Here is a 20,584-nt window from a genome sequence, read left to right as displayed (position 1 = left end):
ATACATTTTTTTAAAACTAGGAGTGGACTCTTGCCCTATTCAGGGAGCTCTTCCCACCCTCATGTTTTTCCTTTTTGGTAGTCTGTGTAGTCTCAATACAGTCTTGGGGCAGAAGATTTGTCTTGGCATGCACAGAAATTTACCCACCCCAGTGCAGAGAAAACAGAGAAGGAGCTTATAAGCCTGAGGTTTCTGGCTGCTTGTGCCAGCAACAGCAAACCATTAAGTAAAATAAAAAAATAAAATAAGTGACATTAAATCCAGATTTGCCTGTTGTAGGTGTTTTAGTGGTCACAGTTAGAAAAAAGAGAGAGAAGAGCCCTGTTTTGCCCATTGATAGAGCAGCTGCAGTTTCCATGACAGTGAGAGCACTTCTGACAACTACACTGGATCTCCCATTTCCTGGTGTAGTTGTGCCTGAAAGCTGGAATCTATAGGGATCGCTTCCCCTGACTTCCCCCAGTTCTACAGCAGAATTTTACTTGCTTGGCAAGCCAAAGGTCAGGGATGATTTGGAGCCATAACCGATGCAAATGAAAAAAATGAAATCCGCATAGATACCATCTGGCCTTCTGGATCTTTACATTATTTTGAGAGACTTGTTAACTCACAGCTTTTAAAAACAAGAAGTTTTGTGGCTGTATATTGTACTGTCTCTCCATGGCATTTTTAAGCATGAGATCAGACCCTAGAAATCTCTGGTAGCCAGCAGATGGCTTCATGTATGGCCCCTCTCTTTTTTGCTTCTGGCTATAACAAACTCTTACAACACTAATGCAGCAAGAACCAACGACAACCCATGTCCACTTAGCCATTTGGATCTGTGATGTGAAGTGGTAATGGTTTGAAAGTATTGATCATATGTGGATATATTGTGAGGTTGTGAGATTGCAAGCATGGGCTCCATGCAATGGGAGTAGCAGACTTGTAGTGGTAGGGACAACCGTGAATGTCCTTTCAGTGGTGCAGTGTTAACCTGTGCAGAAAAGGAATGTGAAACCATTCTTTTTACAGTTGAAGGGGAATGAATGCAGATCTATAAATAGTGCTGTATTTTTTAAAATGACAAAAATCCCCTTCCCCCACAAGCTGGCAGCTTGCCAAGCAAGTTCTATTGTTAGTAGACCAAGCTGTTTTATTTTCTTTTTCTTTTTAAAAGGTAACTCCTTGATGAAGACCTATTTTCAACAAAAAGGTATTCAAAACTCGCAATGCTCTCAAAACCCTTTTGTATGACTTCTCCTGCAAGTGTTGAAGAATCTACCCACCCACTCACCCCCATACAGTTATGTTTTTGCTGGTATTTCTCTCTGATGGCTAATTTGTCCCAGGTCACCCAGGACCATATGGCCTCTGACCTGAATCTCAGCCTGGCTGGAGAGGAAGGGGCCAGCTTGTGTTGTTGAAAGTTGATCCATCAGTCTCCCTTTTTCCTGGTTGCAGTTTAACTTGTTCAAATCTGTGCCTAGGGACCTAACAATCTTCCCTGAACCTAAGGCCTTTGCACTCTGCTGCAGTGCCCTTTAAATGCAAGGCACTAGTAATCTTCAAGAAATTGTCATCCTAGTGCAGAGGAGTACTTGTGAAACTTGGCTCGCTCTGTCTTAACAAAGAGGGGATGTGATTCTGGGTTCCTATTTGCACATCACTTCTTGAATGCAGCGGGGTCATTGCGGTTTTTGGTTTTTTGGGGGGGGTTGTCCTTAAATTGTGCTGGGTGGGTGGCATATATATAATAGGATGGCAAGATGGGATCTATAGCTGGAGTGCATCCTTGCCTTCTGATCACATCTCCTTTCCTTTTCTTCCCTCCCTTGTCCCTAAACAAGGAACTACCACCAAAATCACAACGATCCCCGTGACATCCAAGCCCAATGTGATAGTTGTGCAAAAGACAACAGGGAAAGGCACCACCATTCAAGGACTTCCCGGCAAAAATGTGGTCACGACGTTACTAAATGCAGGGGTGAGTGAGGATTAAATGGTGACGGTTTGTGGGCCTCACTTGGGTGAGAGGCATGACACTGGCTAGTGGTTGGCTGAAATATTTGAGCAGAAGGTTGGGCAGCACAGTTGACACAGGGGTGTTAATAGCAGCCACATGAGGGCTGAGTTTTCTGCTGAGCATGCAGTAATTCCCTGGTTCAGTCCTAGTCTTCTGTACTTGTTGAGGTTCAGGTAGAAAGTTACAAGGATGGCCTCTTCCTCGCATGGCCCTAGAGAGTAGGGTTGTCTTATGTCCTCCTTTCCCCCCAACAGGTTCTCTTTTTCAGAGCTAAAATTTCTATCCAGATGGATTTTTTTAAAGGTTTGCTGTTGCTTTGGCTGCTGCCCATAGTTGCTGCCTCCTCATCACTGTCTCACCAGCTCCATCGTGAGATCCACTAGGAGAAGGGATGGAGACTAGCCTGGAGGAGTGCTCAGAGAAAGAGAGAAATAGCAGCTCATGGGAGGGGTGTGGGGTGGGATGAGGAGAAGGGCAGAGACCCAGAGGGTGAAGGCAAGCTAGCTAAGCAAGGCAGCTGAGGGAGGCTCTGGCCATGTGGGAGCAACTGGATCAGTTTGCATCGGTTAGTACCGATGATGTGGACAAGATCCTTAGAAGCATTCGGAAGACAACCTGCTCTCTCGATCCCTGTCCCTCATGGCTAGTGGCTCAGGGGGGGACCGGTGGTAACTTCATTGTTACACCGGATTATAAATACATCTTTGAGGGACAGGCAATTTCCATCCAGCTTAAAATTGGCCATAGTAAAACCGCTGTTAAAAAAGCCCTCCCTCGACCCCCTGATGCATAATAATTATCGGCCAGTCTCGCTACTGCCATTTTTGGGGAAGGTGATCGAGAGGGCGGTTGCAATCCAGCTTCAATCGATCTTGGATGAAACGGATTATCTAGACCCATTTCAAACCGGCTTTCGGGCGGGCTATGGGGTTGAGACGGCCATGGTCGCCTTGGTCGATGATCTCCGTCTGGGCATCGACAGGGGAAGCGTGTCCCTGTTGGTGCTCTTGGACATCTCAGCGGCTTTCGATACCATAGACCATGGTATCCTTCTGGAGCGCCTGGCAGAGGTGGGAATTGGGGGCACTGCACTCCAGTGGTTCTGGTCCTACCTCTCTGGGAGGTTCCAGATGGTGCAGCTGGGAGACGTGTGCTCCGATAAGAGGGCCCTTATAGCTGGGGTCCCTCAAGGAGCCATTCTGTCTCCCATGCTTTTTAACATTTACATGAAACCGCTGGGAGAGATCATCTGGAGACATGAGGCGCGGGGTTATCAGTACGCTCTATGTCTCCAACTGATGCAGTGACTGGGGATGGCATCTCTCCTCTCGTGGCCTGTCTGGAGTCGGTAATGGGCTGGATGAGGGAAAACCGACTCAGTCTGAATCCAGAGAAAACGGAGGTGCTCGTGATAGGTTCCCCTGGCCCGGGGATGGCGGTGGTTCCACCTGTCCTGAACGGGATCACGCTTCCTGTGAAGGACTCGGTACGCAGTCTGGGGGTGCTCCTTGACTCGTCGCTCCACCTTACTTCCCAGGTGGATGCGACGGTCAGAGCACCTGTTATCAGCTTCGGCTGATTCGCCAGCTGCATCCCTACCTGGACCAGAGGAACCTTGAAACGGTAGTACATGCTCTGGTAACCTCTCAATTGGATTTCTGCAATGCGCTCTACATGGGGCAACCCTTGTACCATACCCGGAAGCTACAATTAGTGCAGAATATGGCAGCCAGACTGGTCACTGGCATACCCAGGGCCAGTCACATAACACCAGTGCTTAAAGATCTGCACTGGCTGCCTATTCGCTTCCGGGCGCAATACAAGGTGTTGGTTATTGTTAAGGAAAATGCAACATGGGATATACAGTGAAAGAAATAAAACATGTATGTGAGAGTCAGGGTGACTCAGTAGAAGCAATTAGGAGCCACACAGGTGTAAAAGGTAATGGAATTAACAAGTCCTAAATGCCAAGGACAGAAATGTAAAGTGGATAATTGAACACACCTGAGAATTGTTAAGTGGACAAGGTGAAATGATGAAATCAATTGTGGGTTGAACCAAGAGAGCCAATGAGAGTGGATGTACACGCCCCACTGGGTGGAAACAGACAACAGTGGGTGGTATTTTGCAATGACTATAATAATGGCTATGAATCCCAATGTATTTTGTGGGTAGTACTGGAGTAGTGTTGGATAGTTTTGGAGCTGTATATAGTAGAATAAAGTAGATCTTTTATATAAGACTACTGAGTTGTCTGGTGTCTTGGGTGAAGATACAAGAGCCAGCTGGATCCTGAAGAAGTGTGAAGACTTCTGTGGAAGCAAGAGTGAGAAGGCTTGGAGAGTTTGTCAGGGTCTTCAGCCTATTCTCTGTAACTCTGCTGCTTTAGAGCAAAGCTTTACCCACTGACCAAAACTGGTCAGCGCCGGTGCGTAACAAGGTGGTGAGTTCGAGCCAGAGGTGAAGAGCTACAACTCCCATCATCCCTGACAGTTATCACCTATAAAGCCCTAAATGGCTTGGGCCCAGGATACCTAGAGGACCGCCTCTCCCCATACAATCCGCCCCGCACACTCAGAACATCTGGGCAGCAGCTATTGAGGGTCCCAGGGGCCAGACTAGCCTCCACGTCCAGGAGGACCTTTACCATCTCGGCCCCGACCCTCTGGAATTCCCTGCCCATAGAGCTCCGCTCGGCCACCTCCCTGGCCCAGTTCAGGAAGGGGTTAAAAACCTTCCTGTTCAAATTAGCATTCCCGGATATGGGCTCCAATTAGTCTCCCCCCCTCTGACAGCAGTGGCAAGCTGGCCAGAATTGTTTTAATGTAACTGTTTTATTGTATTTGTAATTTTGCGTATTTATGATGTTGTGTATTTATGATGTTGTTCACCTCCCTGATTGTAAGAAGGGCGGTATAGAAATAAAATTTTTATTATTATTTATTATAATGAGACAAAATAGCTTGATGAACTACGATGAACTAAGTGAGGCAGCTGTCATAAGAAGCAGGGAAGGGAGAAGGCAAAATTCTTCTTATTTAAATGCAGCAAAGGTTAGGAATATTTTTAGGAGCAGTTATCACTTCTTATATGCTAAGGGTATTTAGAGTGAGAGTTATTATAGTGATTAGTGGTTTGAAGTACTCAGTCAATGTGTGCTCTTTTTGGCTTGGTAAACTATAGTAACCCTGCTGGAGAGTTGGTTGGAGCAGACACTGGCTAGAATCCAAATGGACAGGATCGTTTAACTTGGGATAACTGGGACATCTTCCTGTGTTTCTAAGAGAAGCCATTTAAAATACATCAGTGGCGAATGGTCTTTGGCACAAATTGTTCCCTGTGGAACATGGTATGCTGAGCCTGAAATTCAGGGGGACTCAGGCTTTCTTGTGGGTTCTCTGGAGAAAACTGCTAAATGACTCTCAAGCAGCATGCCTTGCCACACAGTAGTTCCTTCTCTGTATGTACTTTCATACCAGCTCATCTGGCAGTGTGTTGGGCAGCTGCCTTCTACCAGGTCAGACTGGCAGCAGCTGTGCAGTATCTCCCATCATTTTCTTCCTGATCTCTGGACATACCAGAGATTGAACCTGGGACTTCATAGAACAGCAGCAAGTCAAATCTAGTCAAAAGACAGTCTTGAGGAACAGTTCACAAATTAGTAGCCCAAAATCATTTGTAATAGTCCACAAAGCCCTTTCATCTACTAAGGAATCAGTGACATTTCTGGTGTGATGTTTTGAAACCATGTATTTTTAATCTGTGCTATAAGTATTAACACTTTTTAAAATGTTTTGGTTGGTCACTACTTGTTGCAGTATGCTTGTTGGTGAGAAGTACACACTTTTATAGAGGGACATTAGAAGAGTGTCTGTAGAGCAGTTGCTTTTAAATAGCTCAAAAAAGTGAGCCAAGCAACATCATGTACATATTCAATTTTAGTTTTAACTAACCTTTAGTTGGAGCTTCTTTTTGTCTGTGGATTCATTTAAAACTTTGTCCTCAGGGAGAAAAAACTCTCCAAGCAGTGCCTGCTGGAGCAAAACCAGCCATCATCACTGCCAGCAGACCCATTACCAAGATGATCGTCACACAGCCCAAAGGGATAGGATCTGCTGTCCAGCCAGCCACCAAAATAATCCCCACCAAAATTGTTTATGGACAGCAAGGAAAAACACAGGTATAAAGATAAAGGAATCGGATACAATATTAAAGGGGGATGATTCTTATACACAGGGTAGCTAAGAAAGGGAAGATGAAAGCTGAAGGATCAAAATTGCCCACTGGTTATTTGCTAAGGTGGAATGGGGACACTGATGTTGCTTACCTTGCTGTTTTGTGCCTTCAAAATATTTCTGACCTATTGTCACCCTAAAGTGAGTTTTCTTGGCAAGATTTGTTCAGAAGGGGGTTGTCCTTGCCTTCCTCTGTGGCTGAGAGAGTGTGACTTGCCCAAGATTGCCCAGTGGGTTTCCATGGCCAAGCAGAGATTTCTACCCTGGTCTCTAGAATTGTAGTCCAACATTCAAACCACTACACCATCCTGACTCTCCTGTGTTGCTAACTACCTTTTCACAATTAAAAACAGCAACAAAAACATTCATTTTCTTACTGGGTCAAATAGTTGGCAATAGTTAATTCTTTTCTCTCACTCATTTCCCTTTTGTATCAGCCATTAGTGCCATTCATGTTGAGGGGGGTTGTTGTTGTTGTTGTTGTTAACAGCCCTTGAGTCTTCAAGACGCTTATTCTCTACCGCTTCGCTCAGGTCCTGCAGGCTCAGGCTTGTGACCTCCCTGATTGAGTCTAACCATCTGACACATGGTCTTCCTCTCTATTGCCTTCCACATTTCCTAGCATCATTGTCTTTTCTAATGAAATATGCCTTCTTAAGATATGGCCATAGATGCAACATACAGTGGGCCCTTGGTATCCTCTAGGGTTTGGTTCCAGGACCTGCCATGGATACTAAACTCTGTGGATGCTCAAGTCCCATTAAATACAACAGCATAGTAAAAAGGTGTCCCTTCTGAAAATAGCAAAATCAAGGCCTCCTTTATGGAATTTATATCTTTTTGGAATATTTTCAAGTTGTGAATAGATGAATCTGTGGAAAAGAATCTGTGGATATGGAGGACTGACTGTTTTTGTTTTTTTTTTTAGTTTATACTTGGTCAGAAAAATAAGTCCCCTTTTAGTCTCTACTATACTTGATGGGAAAAATAATTTCCCTTCACCATAATGACACCTCATACTACTTTGGGGAGTTGTTGCAGCAAAAGATTGAGAAAGTCGGGAAGCATTCCATTTAGAAACAAAGGTCTATATCTTGCTCCTTCCTTCCATGAATTCTATCCTAGGCTTAGCAGGAGGGCTTTGCTGGTTAAGATGAAAGGACCATCCAGTCTGGTTCTTCCCACCGCTTGCCTCTGGAAAGCCTAAAAGCAGGAAATGAGGGCAGCAGCTGTTCTGTAGCTGGCAACTTGGAGGCATACTTCTTTTCCACCTGGAGGTTTATAAGCAGCTACCATGGCTTACTTCTTTATTAGTCACCTTTATTATCCCACATTTTCACTAAAGTCATCTATATGGCTCAGCTCTTCCCCATTCTATCCTCTCCACAACCTATGTGGTAGGTCATGTCTATGAAACAGCAACAGGCCTAAAGTCTCCTAAGTGGGTTTCATAGTTCAGTGGAGGCCAGGACCTGGATCTGTCAAATCTCAGTCCAGCACTTGTTGTTGCTGTATGATTCCATGTTGTTTCTGATTTATGGCAACTGTAAGGCGAACCTATCACAAGGTTTTGTTGCAAGATGGAGGGAGGGGGGAAGAGTTGCCATTGCCTTCCTCTGAAGCTGAGAGTGTGTGACTTGCTCAGTGGGTTTCCATGGCCAAGAATAGATTCGTACCCTGGTTTCAGTCCAACCCTGAAACCATTATATCATGCTGGCTTTCTAGTCTAGCACACTAATTACTTAATTAGATTTTATAATGTAATAATCATGATGATGATGATGATGATGATTTATTTCTAGCCCACCCAATCACAAAGAATCCGGGTGGGTTACAACAAGTAAAATACATCAAATACAAATAGAGTAAAAAAAAAAATCAAACCCTAGACCTACCCCCTCCCCAATTCCCAGTACTAAAACAGAATTAAACAGTAATAGTATAAAAACATTAAACAAAAAATAGGCAGAAAGATAGCCGGGGAAGAATAGACAGATGAGAGGACAAATATCTCTATATCTGGGGAGGGTAACTAAGTTGGAAAGGCCTGCCAGAAGAGATCCGTCTTGAGTGCTTTCTTAAAAGCTGTCAGAGTGGAAATATGATGGATCTCCGCTGGCAGGTCGTTCCATAGTTTTGGAGCAGTAATAGAAAAGGCCCTCTAGATTTGATTCTTTTTAGGATTTAAAGCAGACAAGTGGGATTTTGCTTTGCAATAAAAATATATAAAGCAAAACCAGTGCCTTCCACCCCCAGTACTTTGACAGGAACAATGTGTATAATCTAAAGGAGATCTGCTAAACTGACATATTTTCCTTCCCCCACCACCCTCTTTAGGTCCTTATCAAACCAAAACCAGTGACCTTCCAGGCAACGGTGGTAAGTGAGCAGACAAGACAGTTGGTCACGGAGACTTTGCAGCAGGCTTCGCGTGTGGTGGAGGCAGGGAATGCTTTGTTGCCGGAGGTGAAAGAAGAACCCCACACTTACACCGACAGCAGCTCTTCCTCGACAGAATCTTCACAAGGTTCCCAAGGTTCAATTGGTGTAGATTTTCCTTAGGGTTGGGGGTGGCACTTTCCAGAGATCTGTGGTGGTTTTGGAGGTTTGATACAGAATTGGACTGGCTATCTGGGAGAATGTTGAGATGGGCAAAGCCTGTCTCACTCACAGCTCTGGGCAAGCCCTAAACATCACCTCCCATTATATGTGTTTTGGTTACTTTACTGGATTACAACTACCGTATATACTCGACTATAAGTCGACCTCATGTATAAGTCGAGGGCAGGTTTTGGGGGCAAAATTGAGTATTTTAATATGAACCTTGGATAGGTCGAGGGTAAAACTTAGGAACATGCAACAAAGGATCCAAATGATGAAGCAAAGAAAAACAGTGCCAAAGAACCTACAAATTTCTGGCAGGCGTTATGGTTTTGGCTCACTCTAAAGAATGAATGGAAGAGAGAGCAGAGAGAGGTCAGTGCTTCCAAGACAAATACCACTCTTGCCTTTTACCAGGGATGGTTCTCTTTTCAATAAGAGTTAAAGTATAGTATTTACATTGACCCATGGATAAAGTTGACCTAGGTTTTTGGGGTCAATTTTTTGACCAAAATTTTTAGACTTATACATGAGTATATACAGTACCTAAATCTTTCAGATGGCTTAGCCATTAATATATATTTGTGCAAAGTTAGATAATGTCTCCTCATTATCTTTTTGTTTTTGTTTTGTGTGAGAGAGTATTTTAATTCTTTTCCTTTGAGTTACTACTGCTCTGCTGGCTTCAGTATATCATTTAAGTTTTTTCATTATATCATTTAAGCAAATGTACAGTGGTATGTTTTTTGGGATGTTGAACTCAAGAGTGGGCAGTATGTCACTAGTGAGCTGCATACACCCCTTCTTCTATATTTATGGGCCAAGGACCAACTTGCTGATGATGATACTGGAAAATATTTTGTTGTTGTTGTTGTTGTTGCTATTGTAAGCAAGAAGAATCACATTCCTGAAAGCCTCTTGGATAATTGATTCTCCTCTAAACCACAGTGGATGGCTTTGCTTTACATATCAATTTTTAAAAGAAACTGGCAGCAAATTTATGATCATGTCCAGTTTTGATATAAGAAAACATAGACAGACCACGTTTCTGAAAGGAGTGCACCCTATAGAACATTCCCAGGAGGCAAAGTTTTTTCTGCTCTTGATTTAAGAGTGAAGCATACTAAAAAGGAGCCCTGGCAGCACAGTGGATAAATGCTAGTACTGCAGCCATTCACAGCCACAAGGTTGCGAGTTCGATCCCAGCGAGGACTCCAGGATCCACTCAGCCTTCTATAGGTTACTAAAATGAGTACCTACTTGTTGAGGGCAATTAGCTTACACATTGTAAACAGCTTAGGGAATGCTTAAATGCACTGATAAGTAGCATAGAAATGGACTTGCTATTGCTATACTCTGTCCAGAGGTGGACAAAGTGTGGCCTTCCAGATGTTGTTGGCTCCCAACTCCTGTCAGCCCAGCCTACATGGCCAGTGCATCAAGAATGATGGGAATTATAATCCAGAAGCATCTGGAAGACACAGGTTCTCGATTTCTTCAGGGACTTCCATCCTAGTGGGATCTTGCATATCTTCCACATAGCACATTGGTGGTCTGTTCAACCAAACACTTTCAAGGTGCTTCTGGTTTCAGAGATACTGAATTGAATGAATTGCCCTGAAATGGGAGCTTTCAGGAAATAATCACTGCTAGTGAGTTGTGGCACTGGTGTAGGCATTTAACATCTATTGCATACATGTCTATACTTCAGTGTTCCTTTTCTAAAGCCTTAACCTGTCATTTCTACCAGGAGTTGATCTCAGGGATTACCAGCCCCTTAGCCTTACTGGTAATATTTTCTTAATATGTACATTGTGTTTTGATCATGAAATTATATGCACTTCAACATATAGGATGTTGCTCATGCATGGACTTCCATGACAGCACAGGCTCCTTTCTGCTAGGATAGTGATGATATTTCTCATGAGCAATTGTGGCCTCTAACCTTCGGGTACTGATAAGAGCCAGAAAGTGACAGTGGGATAGGAGGATAACTAGGAAGGAAGAGCAGTGGGTCGTATGCATATAGCTTCCAGTTTGCTATATGACCATATTGTGGCTTGCCAACAAGACTAATATAGATTGACTAGAGATTTCCATCCTCCCTTGTGTTGCAGATTCCCAGCCTGTGGTTCATGTCATTGCATCCCGGAGCCAGGATTGGTCTGAACATGACATTGCTGTGGACTCAAGTCCTACTATAATCTATCAGGATGTCTCCAGTGAATCTCAGTCAGCCACTTCAACAATCAAAGCATTGTTGGAACTGCAGCAGACAACAGGTGGGCAGTTTCAGTCCTCCAAGTACCATGTTTTCTTTCTTATTTACTTTGTGTAAATGAACATGCATTTTCCCCTTTATATTTCAGAAATAGAAACTGTCCAAAAAAGCTTTGAATATGTTTGGGGCATTGAAAATCTGAACACTCTCAATTCTCCCTCCAGATTAGCTTCTCTTCTGGATTTGAAGAAGACAAATTGGATTTTGCTTTCTAACAAAACTCGCTTTTGTTATCCATGAAAGTGGAGAAGGGATGGGTGATCAACCTTCTCCAACCCAACACCTGCCCAGATGTGCAGGTGTACAGCCCCTATTGCTCCCAGCCAATATGCACACTGGCTGGAGGGATGGGATTTGTACTCCAACACATCAGAAGGGCATGTGCACCTAAATCCAGTTTAGATATTTCTACAATAGATCTATTACATCAGTGGGAATGTGATAATTCATGACTTAAGTGTATTCAGATGGACTACAATTCTCAGAATCTCCCACTCAGCACAGGCCATATTGACCTGGGAATCTAGGAGAGGTAAAGTTCAAAAAATAACTTTTCCAAGCTCTGATTTGCAACAAACTGGGACTGAACTTGGGTCCACACCCCACTCTGCCTCTCACCCTGAAACAAGTACTGTATTTTCTGGCGTATAAGACTACTTTTTAACCCAGGAAAATTTTCTCAAAAGTCGGGGGTCGTCTTATATGCCGGGTGTCGTCTTATAGGGCTGAAACTTTCGAGCCGGACTGGAGAATCTGCGGTCGCAGCATATGGTGGGGGGAGCTCAAAAACGGCCATGGCCGCATACACTCTGTATGTGGTGACCATATGAAAGCAGCAAGGGCGGTGCTGTACAAGTACAGTAGAAGAAAATCTTGGAGACAGGGAGGGCTGGGCAGGCAGGGAGAGCTGACCAATCCAACCAGGCTTTGTATACAACAAGTTTTCCTGCTAAGTACCTGCATGTCATAAGCATTTGAATTAAAATTACCATATTGAAATCAAATCTGATGTTTTTTAAATTTTTATTTGGTGTGCATTGGAAGAGGGGTAGTCGTATACGGCGAGTATATCCCAAACTCTATATTTTAACTGGAAAAGCTGGGGGTCGTCTTATACGCCGGAAAATACGGTAGATTCCACTTCTTTAGCATCAACAGGAAAATCAGTGTTCAGATCAAGGGAGTGCCACTCAAACCTCACCTGGAATGTTGTCCATTCTGGACACCACAGTTTTAGAGGTAGATTGATAAGCTGAAATGGGTCTGGAGGAAGGCTGGGATACTGTGGGATTCTGGAATCCTTTGGGGGGGGCATTTCTTATGTTTGCATGCATTTGGGGGGCTCTTGGTGGTTTGGGGGCAAAAATGACAGAAAATTGTGCTACTTTAAAAACAAATAGAGGGTTGGGAGAACTGATGGAGTACTCCAGGGACCACAAAAATACATGTGTGTCTCGCAGGCCCCACTGTGCCCCTGTCCTCCATTATCAAGCATTTCAACTCTTGAGTTATTTAAACAGAAACACTGTGCTGTCTTTTCATTTTCATTTGCTGTGCAGTGAAGGAGAAATTGGAGTCAAAGCCAAGGCAGCCGACAATAGACCTGAGCCAGATGGCAGTTCCCATACAGATGGCTCACGATAAGCGCCATTCCCCAGAGAGTCCATCCATTGCTGTGGTAGAGTCAGAACTTGTTGCAGAATATATCACCACCGGTAAGTCATGTCAAATCATGCAAAGGCTTGGCAGAGAAGGCTCTCTTGGGGTTGCTCCCCACAAGTGGAAAGGCTTAGAATTAGGCATGATAGCTCAGCTGGATTGGATTAGATCCCTGTTCTATCCTGTCATCAAAACCAAGACATCCTCCATGGAAAGATGCGGGGAAGGAAGCAACCACTTTTAAAATACAAATGAACCTTAAAGCTAACCATTGATAAGAGAAGCAAACTATGTTGCTTCTATGGCACTGGTTCACATGATATGAGAAGCCAGGACTCCTGGCTTACTGAGAAAGAGCAGCATGTGTACTTTCTTTGCCTTCTTGTATGTTGTGGTTTCTGAATGTGGGTAAAACTGCCACTCTGGCTATTTTGCCCCTCTCTCTAGCAAGCTACACATTAAAACCAAGGATTGTTTTTAGATTACTTTGTCTGACTTGTGCCCAGGTGGGTGGAGGACCCAGATCATCAGCTGCACCCTCATTCAATCAACACGATAAATAGATGATTGAACAGCCTGGAGCAAGCCACTTTGCTTCTGAAAGATAGTTAAATATATCTGGTAGCATTTCTCTTCTAGGAAGGGGCAAGGCATAATTTGAACCAGGACTCTGTCCTGGAGCCTGAACCACCTTGATGTGAGAGCATTAACAGTGTCTCTGAGCATGTTCAGAGTGCCTCTCCAAATTTAGTCACCTCTAGCCATTCCTAGAAGAAAAGGGTGTTCATGTTTCAGTAGCCACTGTTCCTTTCTTTTTGAGAAATTTAGTTGTTGGGATGACCTCATCTTTTATGTGCAGCAGTTCTAGCCCCAAATCTACTCTTGCTTGATTTGCTTGACAAATCTACTCTTGCTTGGCAGTCTTTGGCCTTCCACATGTTTTGGATTACAGCTCCCATAATTCTACGCTATTGGCCTTGCTAGCTGGGGCCTCTGGAGTGAAAGTTCAGAACATTAGGAGAGCCAGAATTTTCCCATCCCTATTGTAAAGATTCTAGGGAATGCTGGGGCGGTAATGGCTTCCATGGTTTGTTGAGTCCATATTCAAAGAAAACAGTCAGTGCCTGCCTGCTTTTTCTGGCTTCTCTGTGTCTCAGCCAACTGTGTCTCAGTTGTTCTCAGAGGGGCGGGATACAAATAAAATTTATTTATTTATTATTTATTAGCTTGCCATTATTGAAATGATCAAACGTATAGAATATAGATTCAGGATGCCTATTCAGTACACTTTTAAGTATCTTGTGCAGAGGTCCTTCTCAGTATTGTCAGTCAAGTATAAATGTTGGGAATTGAATCAGGACCCTTTATCTGAAAACTTTGTCTTCTGCCACTCTACCGTAGAACTCCCCCCCCCCCAACAGACTTTTAAAAGTGGAGCTAAAAGAAGGTTAAGACTTGTCAAAATACATTTTATTTTTTTGTCAAACATTGCACTTTTCTCCCTACCTTTTCTCCTAAACTCTATAAGCTTTACATTGATGTATCATCTTGTGTTGCTCAGTTTGTGGCTTCATTGTTGAGGGCCCAGCTTTCTGGTTTCAATAGAGATGTTGTAACAGTTTTGCAAACTGCCATTTCTTTGTTGTGTGGCTTACTGGGCTTGTCTGCTTTCTTATATGTTTGTGCATTGTGGTTTTCCTAGAGATGGAAAACCTCCCAAATGTCAGTGGATCTGGGAAGTGGTGAGCCACAACCTTTGCATATGCCATGCCAAGAAGCACCATGAGAAATTTTTAGCTTTGTTTTTATGTTTACCCACTGCCGTATAGGTACAGACATTGTATTATGAACAGTTTGAAAATAATGGGTGAAGGTTTTCCCTTTCTCTCAAAATATTACCCTTTGGAGAAGTTAAGGACAGACAAAAGAAAATGCTTCATTATACAAGAAATAACTAATTTGAAAAAAAAGAGACAATGACATTTGCATTTGTATGATCTGTACATAGAACAGAATGAAGTGGGAAAATCATGGAGGTGAAAGAATGGAAGTATGGACTCACATTTTACAATTTTTTTCCTTTGTCAGAACAGCTTCCTGCAAGTGTACACAAACACAGCTGTGATTGTTTTCTTTTGTGTGCTAATTTTCTAATTTGGCTGGAAAAGTGTAACTGCAGGTCTTGTGCTTGCAGGGATTTTTTTTATGAATAGAAGAGCAAATGTAAAAACATGTTCCTTAGTCATGGTTTCCATGTTTTATGCATAACCCTAAAAATATTATTCCACACCTGTGGTCTGAAGTGGTACAGCCCATTCCACCATCATGGGACACTTCTTCCTCATTCGTTGCATGTATAAAATAGCCCAGGTCTTTTTAAAAAGGAAAACCAGATATTTCCTCATGAGGCAGGGCTGTCAAAGAGAGTCAGCATGGTGTAGTGGCTTGAGTATTGGACTATGACGCTGGAAACCGGGGCTCAAATTCCCACTCAGCCATGGAAGCCCACTAGGTGACCTTAGGCAAGCCTCACACTCTTGGCTTCCAAGGAAGCCAAAGGCAAACCACTGAACAAATCTTGCCAGTGATAGGGTTACCTTAGGGTCAGCGTAAATTCAAATAACTTGAAGGCACATGACAACAAGGCCTCTTGATGTGACACTACTTATGCTAGCTGGGACGGAAACCTCCATGCCCTGAGAAAAGATATATCTGGTTATGGGAGCCAAACTGTTTCCAGCACAGGGGTCCTGTGACAGCATATTCTGATGCTGTTTTTATTCATTTATTTTAGTTTTGAAACAGTAGTGATGCTGTAGCAGGAGTTGTTTAACCTTATACCATTTTATGGTGTGAACATATGTAGCCTTGTTAGTTCCTGCTAAGGGATCCATGTCATGATTGTTGTCTCCTTTCTCCTTTTTGCTGAACCAAGTTGAGAAGAGCTTAAAGGATAATCAGGAAAGCAAGCATTAAACACCCTCTCCTTCAGCATCTTTGTTCCAGTATCATATTTCCCATGAGGTCTATATTGTTTTTGTAAAGGCCAAAAGATCTCCTTACAGCTTTATCATGTCCCTGAGATATTGGGTGCAATGTCTTTCATGTCCTTTTACTGCTTCCAGGGGTATCTGGCTTAGTAGCTATGAAGGTAAGTGCCAGGTCAGAACTTTGAAAAAGATACTTTTTTGGACTATAACTGGAAGAATTCCCCCATCCAGCATTGGCCATGCTGGTTTGGGAGTCTAGTGTTCTAGTCCATAAAAATATCTTTTAGGCCTCCCCAAGAAGGCAGTTTGAGATTTTACAACTAATCTTCTGTAGGAGGTTTGAGTCCTATATCTTTTCTCTCTTTTGCACATGAGAGTTTAAGAGAGGCATTGGCTTTGTTTTAGAGCTAACACCAGCTGGGAATGAGTAGAGCAATGTGCCTCTTCTCTTAGCTCTAACATTTTTGTCTATCTGCAGACTCAGGAAGACAGCACTGTGTTCCTTCACATTCGGAAGAATATCTCCAAAACCACATAGGTTAGATGTTTTATTTCTAAAAGGCCTTTTAAAAAATTGTGAAACATATCAGAAATGCCCAGGATAACTTGACAGAACTTCCCTGCCCAGAAGTCCTGGCCAGCTCTGGCACTGAATACTCTATCTGCAATAAGTATACTGTTAACATTTTAAACATTAGACAGGTTCATTCATGAGCTTTCAGGTAAACCTGTCTATGGTATGAAGGGTTAGGCTGACTGTATTGGCTACAAGTTCTGATAGCTGCTACTGTCACCAATGAGTACTTCATTGCAGCTTTTTTTGTGAGAGCAAAGACAACTAGAAATTTGCTCTAGCTGCTTGTTCTTCTGGGCTTTTGCAAAGCAACCACCACCAAATACTGCCAGAAAGTAGGCAAGTGTTTAGTGGCATGAGGCTGCATCTAGAAGGGATCTACCTGAAACTGACTGTAGCAGAACAGAAACTTGCAACAGTCACATGGAGGGTTCTGACCATGTGCTTCAGAAGCTGCCCTGATGACTTTCCCTTAATCTTGGAGTGTTATTTGGAACTTGGAGGAAAATGAATGTGTAGCTGATTCCTGCTACATTTTCAAGAGTCTGTTGAGTTTAAGGTTTAGAGGAACCTGCAGTGTTGGTCTGTTGTTCCTTGGAGTATACCAGCAGACTTATTATTTGATGAAAAGCATGGCATCAGGGCTCATGTGCATACTCTTCTGACATCAAAGTTATTTTGAGTTTGTTGGTGCCCAGAATGTCAGTTTAAGAGACATTCATTTTTCCTTTCCTCCAGAAGAAAGCTACACTCTGTTGAAACAAGAGTGTACTTACATTCATTTAAATTTTACCCATATTTATTTTGCTTCATGGGTATTCAACTGAGGAGATAACTTTGTGGTGCAACCTTAAGAAGTCCCCATTGACTTCTGTTTATGCCCTCCCCTGGTTCCCTTTCCTTCTTTCAGTGAGTCACCGTGCCCAGCCCCACCAGCAGTCTTCCCAGCCCCAGCGGACTCTCCTGCAGCATGTGGCCCAGTCCCAGACAGCGACACAGACATCTGTTGTGGTGAAGTCCATCCCTGCATCCTCAACAGGAGCCATCACCCACATCATGCAGCAGGTTGGTCCCTGTCCTCTCCAAAGGCTCCTTGTTCTTACAGTGGTTAGGGTGGAGGGTCTGCCATGCCCCCCCAGTGTTTCCTGGGGGTGGAGTGAGGAGGATGTCAGAATGCTAGACCTTAGGATCAGCCAGTGAAATTGGGAGTGCTCTTGATGATCAGGGGAACAGAATGCTAATGCATTCCTCATTATTTGGGTGGGTTCAACAGTCCAGCTGTTTCCCTGTCCCATTGCAGCATCTGACCTTCTTACCAGTTAAAGGTGAATGTTAGCATTCTACTTAGTTATTACTGAATTTATACCCTGCCTTGCTCTGTGAATAGGATTGAAGTGTTAGCAAGGGTAAACTCTAGATGTTGTGTGTGTGTGTATGTGTGTGTTTTGTGGATCCCTGGAAAATTTATTTTTGCCATCTTGGTTTCTCTTAATTTGCTCAGTTCTGTGCTGCACTTTTTTGCTGTTTTACACAGCTTTTGTTTACAAAAAAGGCAGTGCTGGAAACAGTATTTCCAAGCTACAGGTTCCTGTTGGTCATTTCAAGGTTTTTTTTTCTTTTTAATGGTGGGGGTGAAGCCCCACCACTTCAGGGAATAAAAGTAGATTGGCCTAAAATCACATCCTTTGCTGCCTGCTGCTCTGGATGCAATTACCTATTTAGGTCAATAGTGCCCCCATGGTGGGAGTACAAGGTGGGCAGCAATACACTTTGCACCGGTAAGGGGACCATGTAGCCTTTATCATATTGAGCTGCAATTCCCATCATCCCTCATAGTCCCTCAATACCTGGAGGTCCTCACGTTCTCCCTCCTTGCTCTATGCAGGCTCTTGGGTTTGATCTTTGCTCTTTGGATGTTTAATTCCCCTCCACTAAAGCTTTCTTGCCTTCATCTTGCCTATTTTTAGGCTCTGAGCAGCCACACAGCCTTCACCAAGCACAGTGAACATCTCGGCACAGAAGAAGGTGAGGTGGAAGAGATGGACACACTGGATCCTCAGACGGGCCTCTTCTACCGCTCTGCCCTGACGCATGTGCAGAAGCAGCAGAAGTTGAACCAGCCCCAGCTGGAGCAGACTCAGCTCCAAGTCAAGACCCTGCAGTGCTTCCAGGCAAAACAGAAGCAGACCATCCACCTCCAAGCTGACCAGCTCCCACACAAACTTCCCCAGATGCCCCAGCTCTCCATCCGTCACCAGAAACTTGCTCCACTGCAACAAGACTCGACACAGTCTAAGCTGGACCCCCATTCGGCCACCCACCACTCGATAGTCCGTGAGAGGCAGCTGCCCACCTTAGTGGCCCAGCCCCAGCAGACTGTGGTCCAGGTGCTGGCTGTCAAAACCACCCAGCAGCTGCCGAAACTTCAACAGGCACCGACAGCACAAAAAATTTACGTCCAGCCCCAGAGCCAAATGCAACTCCCTGCCGCTCCTGAGAAGCAACCGGCAAGCCAGGTAACGGGCTCTTGGAGGTTAGGTGGAAAATGAGCTACCCATCTTAGCATCCCTGAAGAAGGAAGGGATTATCAGGTTATGCGGGGTGTTGTGTTTTTTTTGACAAAGGCCACATTGATTTTCCATCAGGAAACTGAAGCATGACAAAGGCAGACAGTACAGTTGTTCCTCTGGATTTGCGAATTTGAATTCTGAAGATCTCTGAGTCCTCCATCTTCCTGATGGTGACCATAAAGTCACAATAGAGGACCTAGAGATTCCTAGAGAAAACATTTCTCTAGGCATTTGCAGGTTTTCCTACATGATTCTATGGTCACCTCCCAGCAGATGTTGACCATAGAGTAGCATTTGAGGACCTAGAGATTCCTAGAGAGGTGTTCTCTCAGGTATTAAAAAAAATACTAGCTTTTTATTTATGGGTTTTCAACTTTCTTGGGGGTCTTGCACTCCTAACCCCAGAGAATGCAACTGGCAAGCATCAGGCTTCTTTTCTGTCCTTTGTGTTATCTCCTGTTCTCCAAACCCCTCCATTTTGCTACTAGGTTTTTCAGATGATTCTATACGATCTAGGATGTGAGGAAATAACTCTTTTTCCACTGATGAGGGTTTTATCCTCTGCCACAGCTGTTTGCTGTTACATGCCAGTCAAGGACTAAAAATATGTTATATTTAACCAAGGTCCCTTTCACACTGTACAGTTAGTATTTTGATCCCACTTTAACTACCTTGGCTTTTTCCTATGGAATTCTGGGGTTTGTAGTTTCATGAGGTATTTAGAATTCTCTGGCAGACTGCTCTGGTGCTTTCCCAAATTACAAATCCTCAGATCTCATAAGATGAAGTTACAATGCTTAAAGTGGAACCAAAGTTCTATAATTGTGTTCTGTGAAAGGGGCACACATGGAGGAATTGCAGCTCCCAGTGTTCCATCACTATTGGCTATGTTATCAAGGGCCACTGTGGAGAGCAACCTAATTCCTACCCCGACATTAAACATGTTGACATGAATATGTCCAGAGGAGGACAAGCAAAATGGTGAAAGGTCTGAAGCCATGCCCTATTAGGAGCCTAGAGAAGAGAAGGTTAAGAGTTGAACACAGAACAGCGGATGCAAGCTACAGGAAAAGAGATTCCACTTAAACATTAAGAGGAACTTCCTGTCAGTAAGAGCTATTCGACAGTGGAACACACTCCCTCAGAGTGTGGTGGAGTCTCCTTCTGAGGTTTTTAAACATAAGTTTGATGGCCATCAATCAGGGATGATTTGGTTGTAACTTTGCATAGCGGGGGTTTGGACTGGATGGCCTTTATGGTCTCTTCCAGCTCTACAGTTCTATGATTCCATGTGTCTAGGTGAGCTAGCCCCTTCTATTTTGAAGTCTTGTTTTAAAGCCAAATAATGCTTCCAGGTGCACAGTTCAGTAGTAGGCGTATACTCCCTGCACACCTTGTTTTAAGAAGAAATGGTTGGATTCTTTATCCTTGCCCACAGCAAATCCAGCATCAGTGTTTGGAGTGGGAAGCAGACATGTCATTTCATCTGCCTTGATACACAATTTGCTAAACCAGCTGTTGGGGCTGCATGTCAACATTTTATACAGATACTCCTCTTTAGTCCACCAGTTGATCTGGTGTGTGTATGTGTGTGCCTTCAAGTAACCTGCTGACATCTGGCAACCCCATGAATTTCATAGGGTTTTCTTAAGCAAGGAATCCCCAGAGG

General features: G+C 43.7%; 1 protein-coding gene across 10 annotated transcripts in view; it reads left to right on the top strand.

Annotated features, from left to right (window-relative positions):
- Window positions 1–20,584, top strand: part of EMSY (EMSY transcriptional repressor, BRCA2 interacting) — a 55,002-nt gene that overhangs the window by 28,651 nt on the left and 5,767 nt on the right. For 6 of the 10 annotated variants that reach the window (XR_016280283.1, XM_089513006.1, XM_089513011.1 and 3 more), the window contains 9 exons: window positions 1,160–1,195; window positions 1,830–1,966; window positions 6,012–6,185; window positions 8,578–8,776; window positions 10,959–11,123; window positions 12,682–12,837; window positions 16,250–16,309; window positions 17,256–17,410; window positions 18,313–18,861. Coding sequence is in view for 9 of the 10 variants with exons in the window: in XM_089513006.1 (XP_089369132.1) it covers window positions 1,160–1,195; window positions 1,830–1,966; window positions 6,012–6,185; window positions 8,578–8,776; window positions 10,959–11,123; window positions 12,682–12,837; window positions 16,250–16,309; window positions 17,256–17,410; window positions 18,313–18,861 (1,631 nt within the window). In the remaining variant the exon portion in view is untranslated. The remainder of the gene's footprint in view (window positions 1–1,159; window positions 1,196–1,829; window positions 1,967–6,011; window positions 6,186–8,577; window positions 8,777–10,958; window positions 11,124–12,681; window positions 12,838–16,249; window positions 16,310–17,255; window positions 17,411–18,312; window positions 18,862–20,584) is intronic. The other 4 variants (XM_089513009.1, XM_089513012.1, XM_089513008.1 and 1 more) reach the window with 3 other exon arrangements.

Source organism: Sceloporus occidentalis, unplaced genomic scaffold, assembly GCF_023333645.1.
Source record: "Sceloporus occidentalis isolate IW3139 unplaced genomic scaffold, rSceOcc1.0.p SCAF_2, whole genome shotgun sequence".
Lineage (NCBI taxonomy): Eukaryota > Metazoa > Chordata > Lepidosauria > Squamata > Phrynosomatidae > Sceloporus > Sceloporus occidentalis.
The sequence above is the reverse complement of the archived record's forward strand: the minus strand, read 5'-3'. Positions and strand labels throughout refer to the sequence as shown.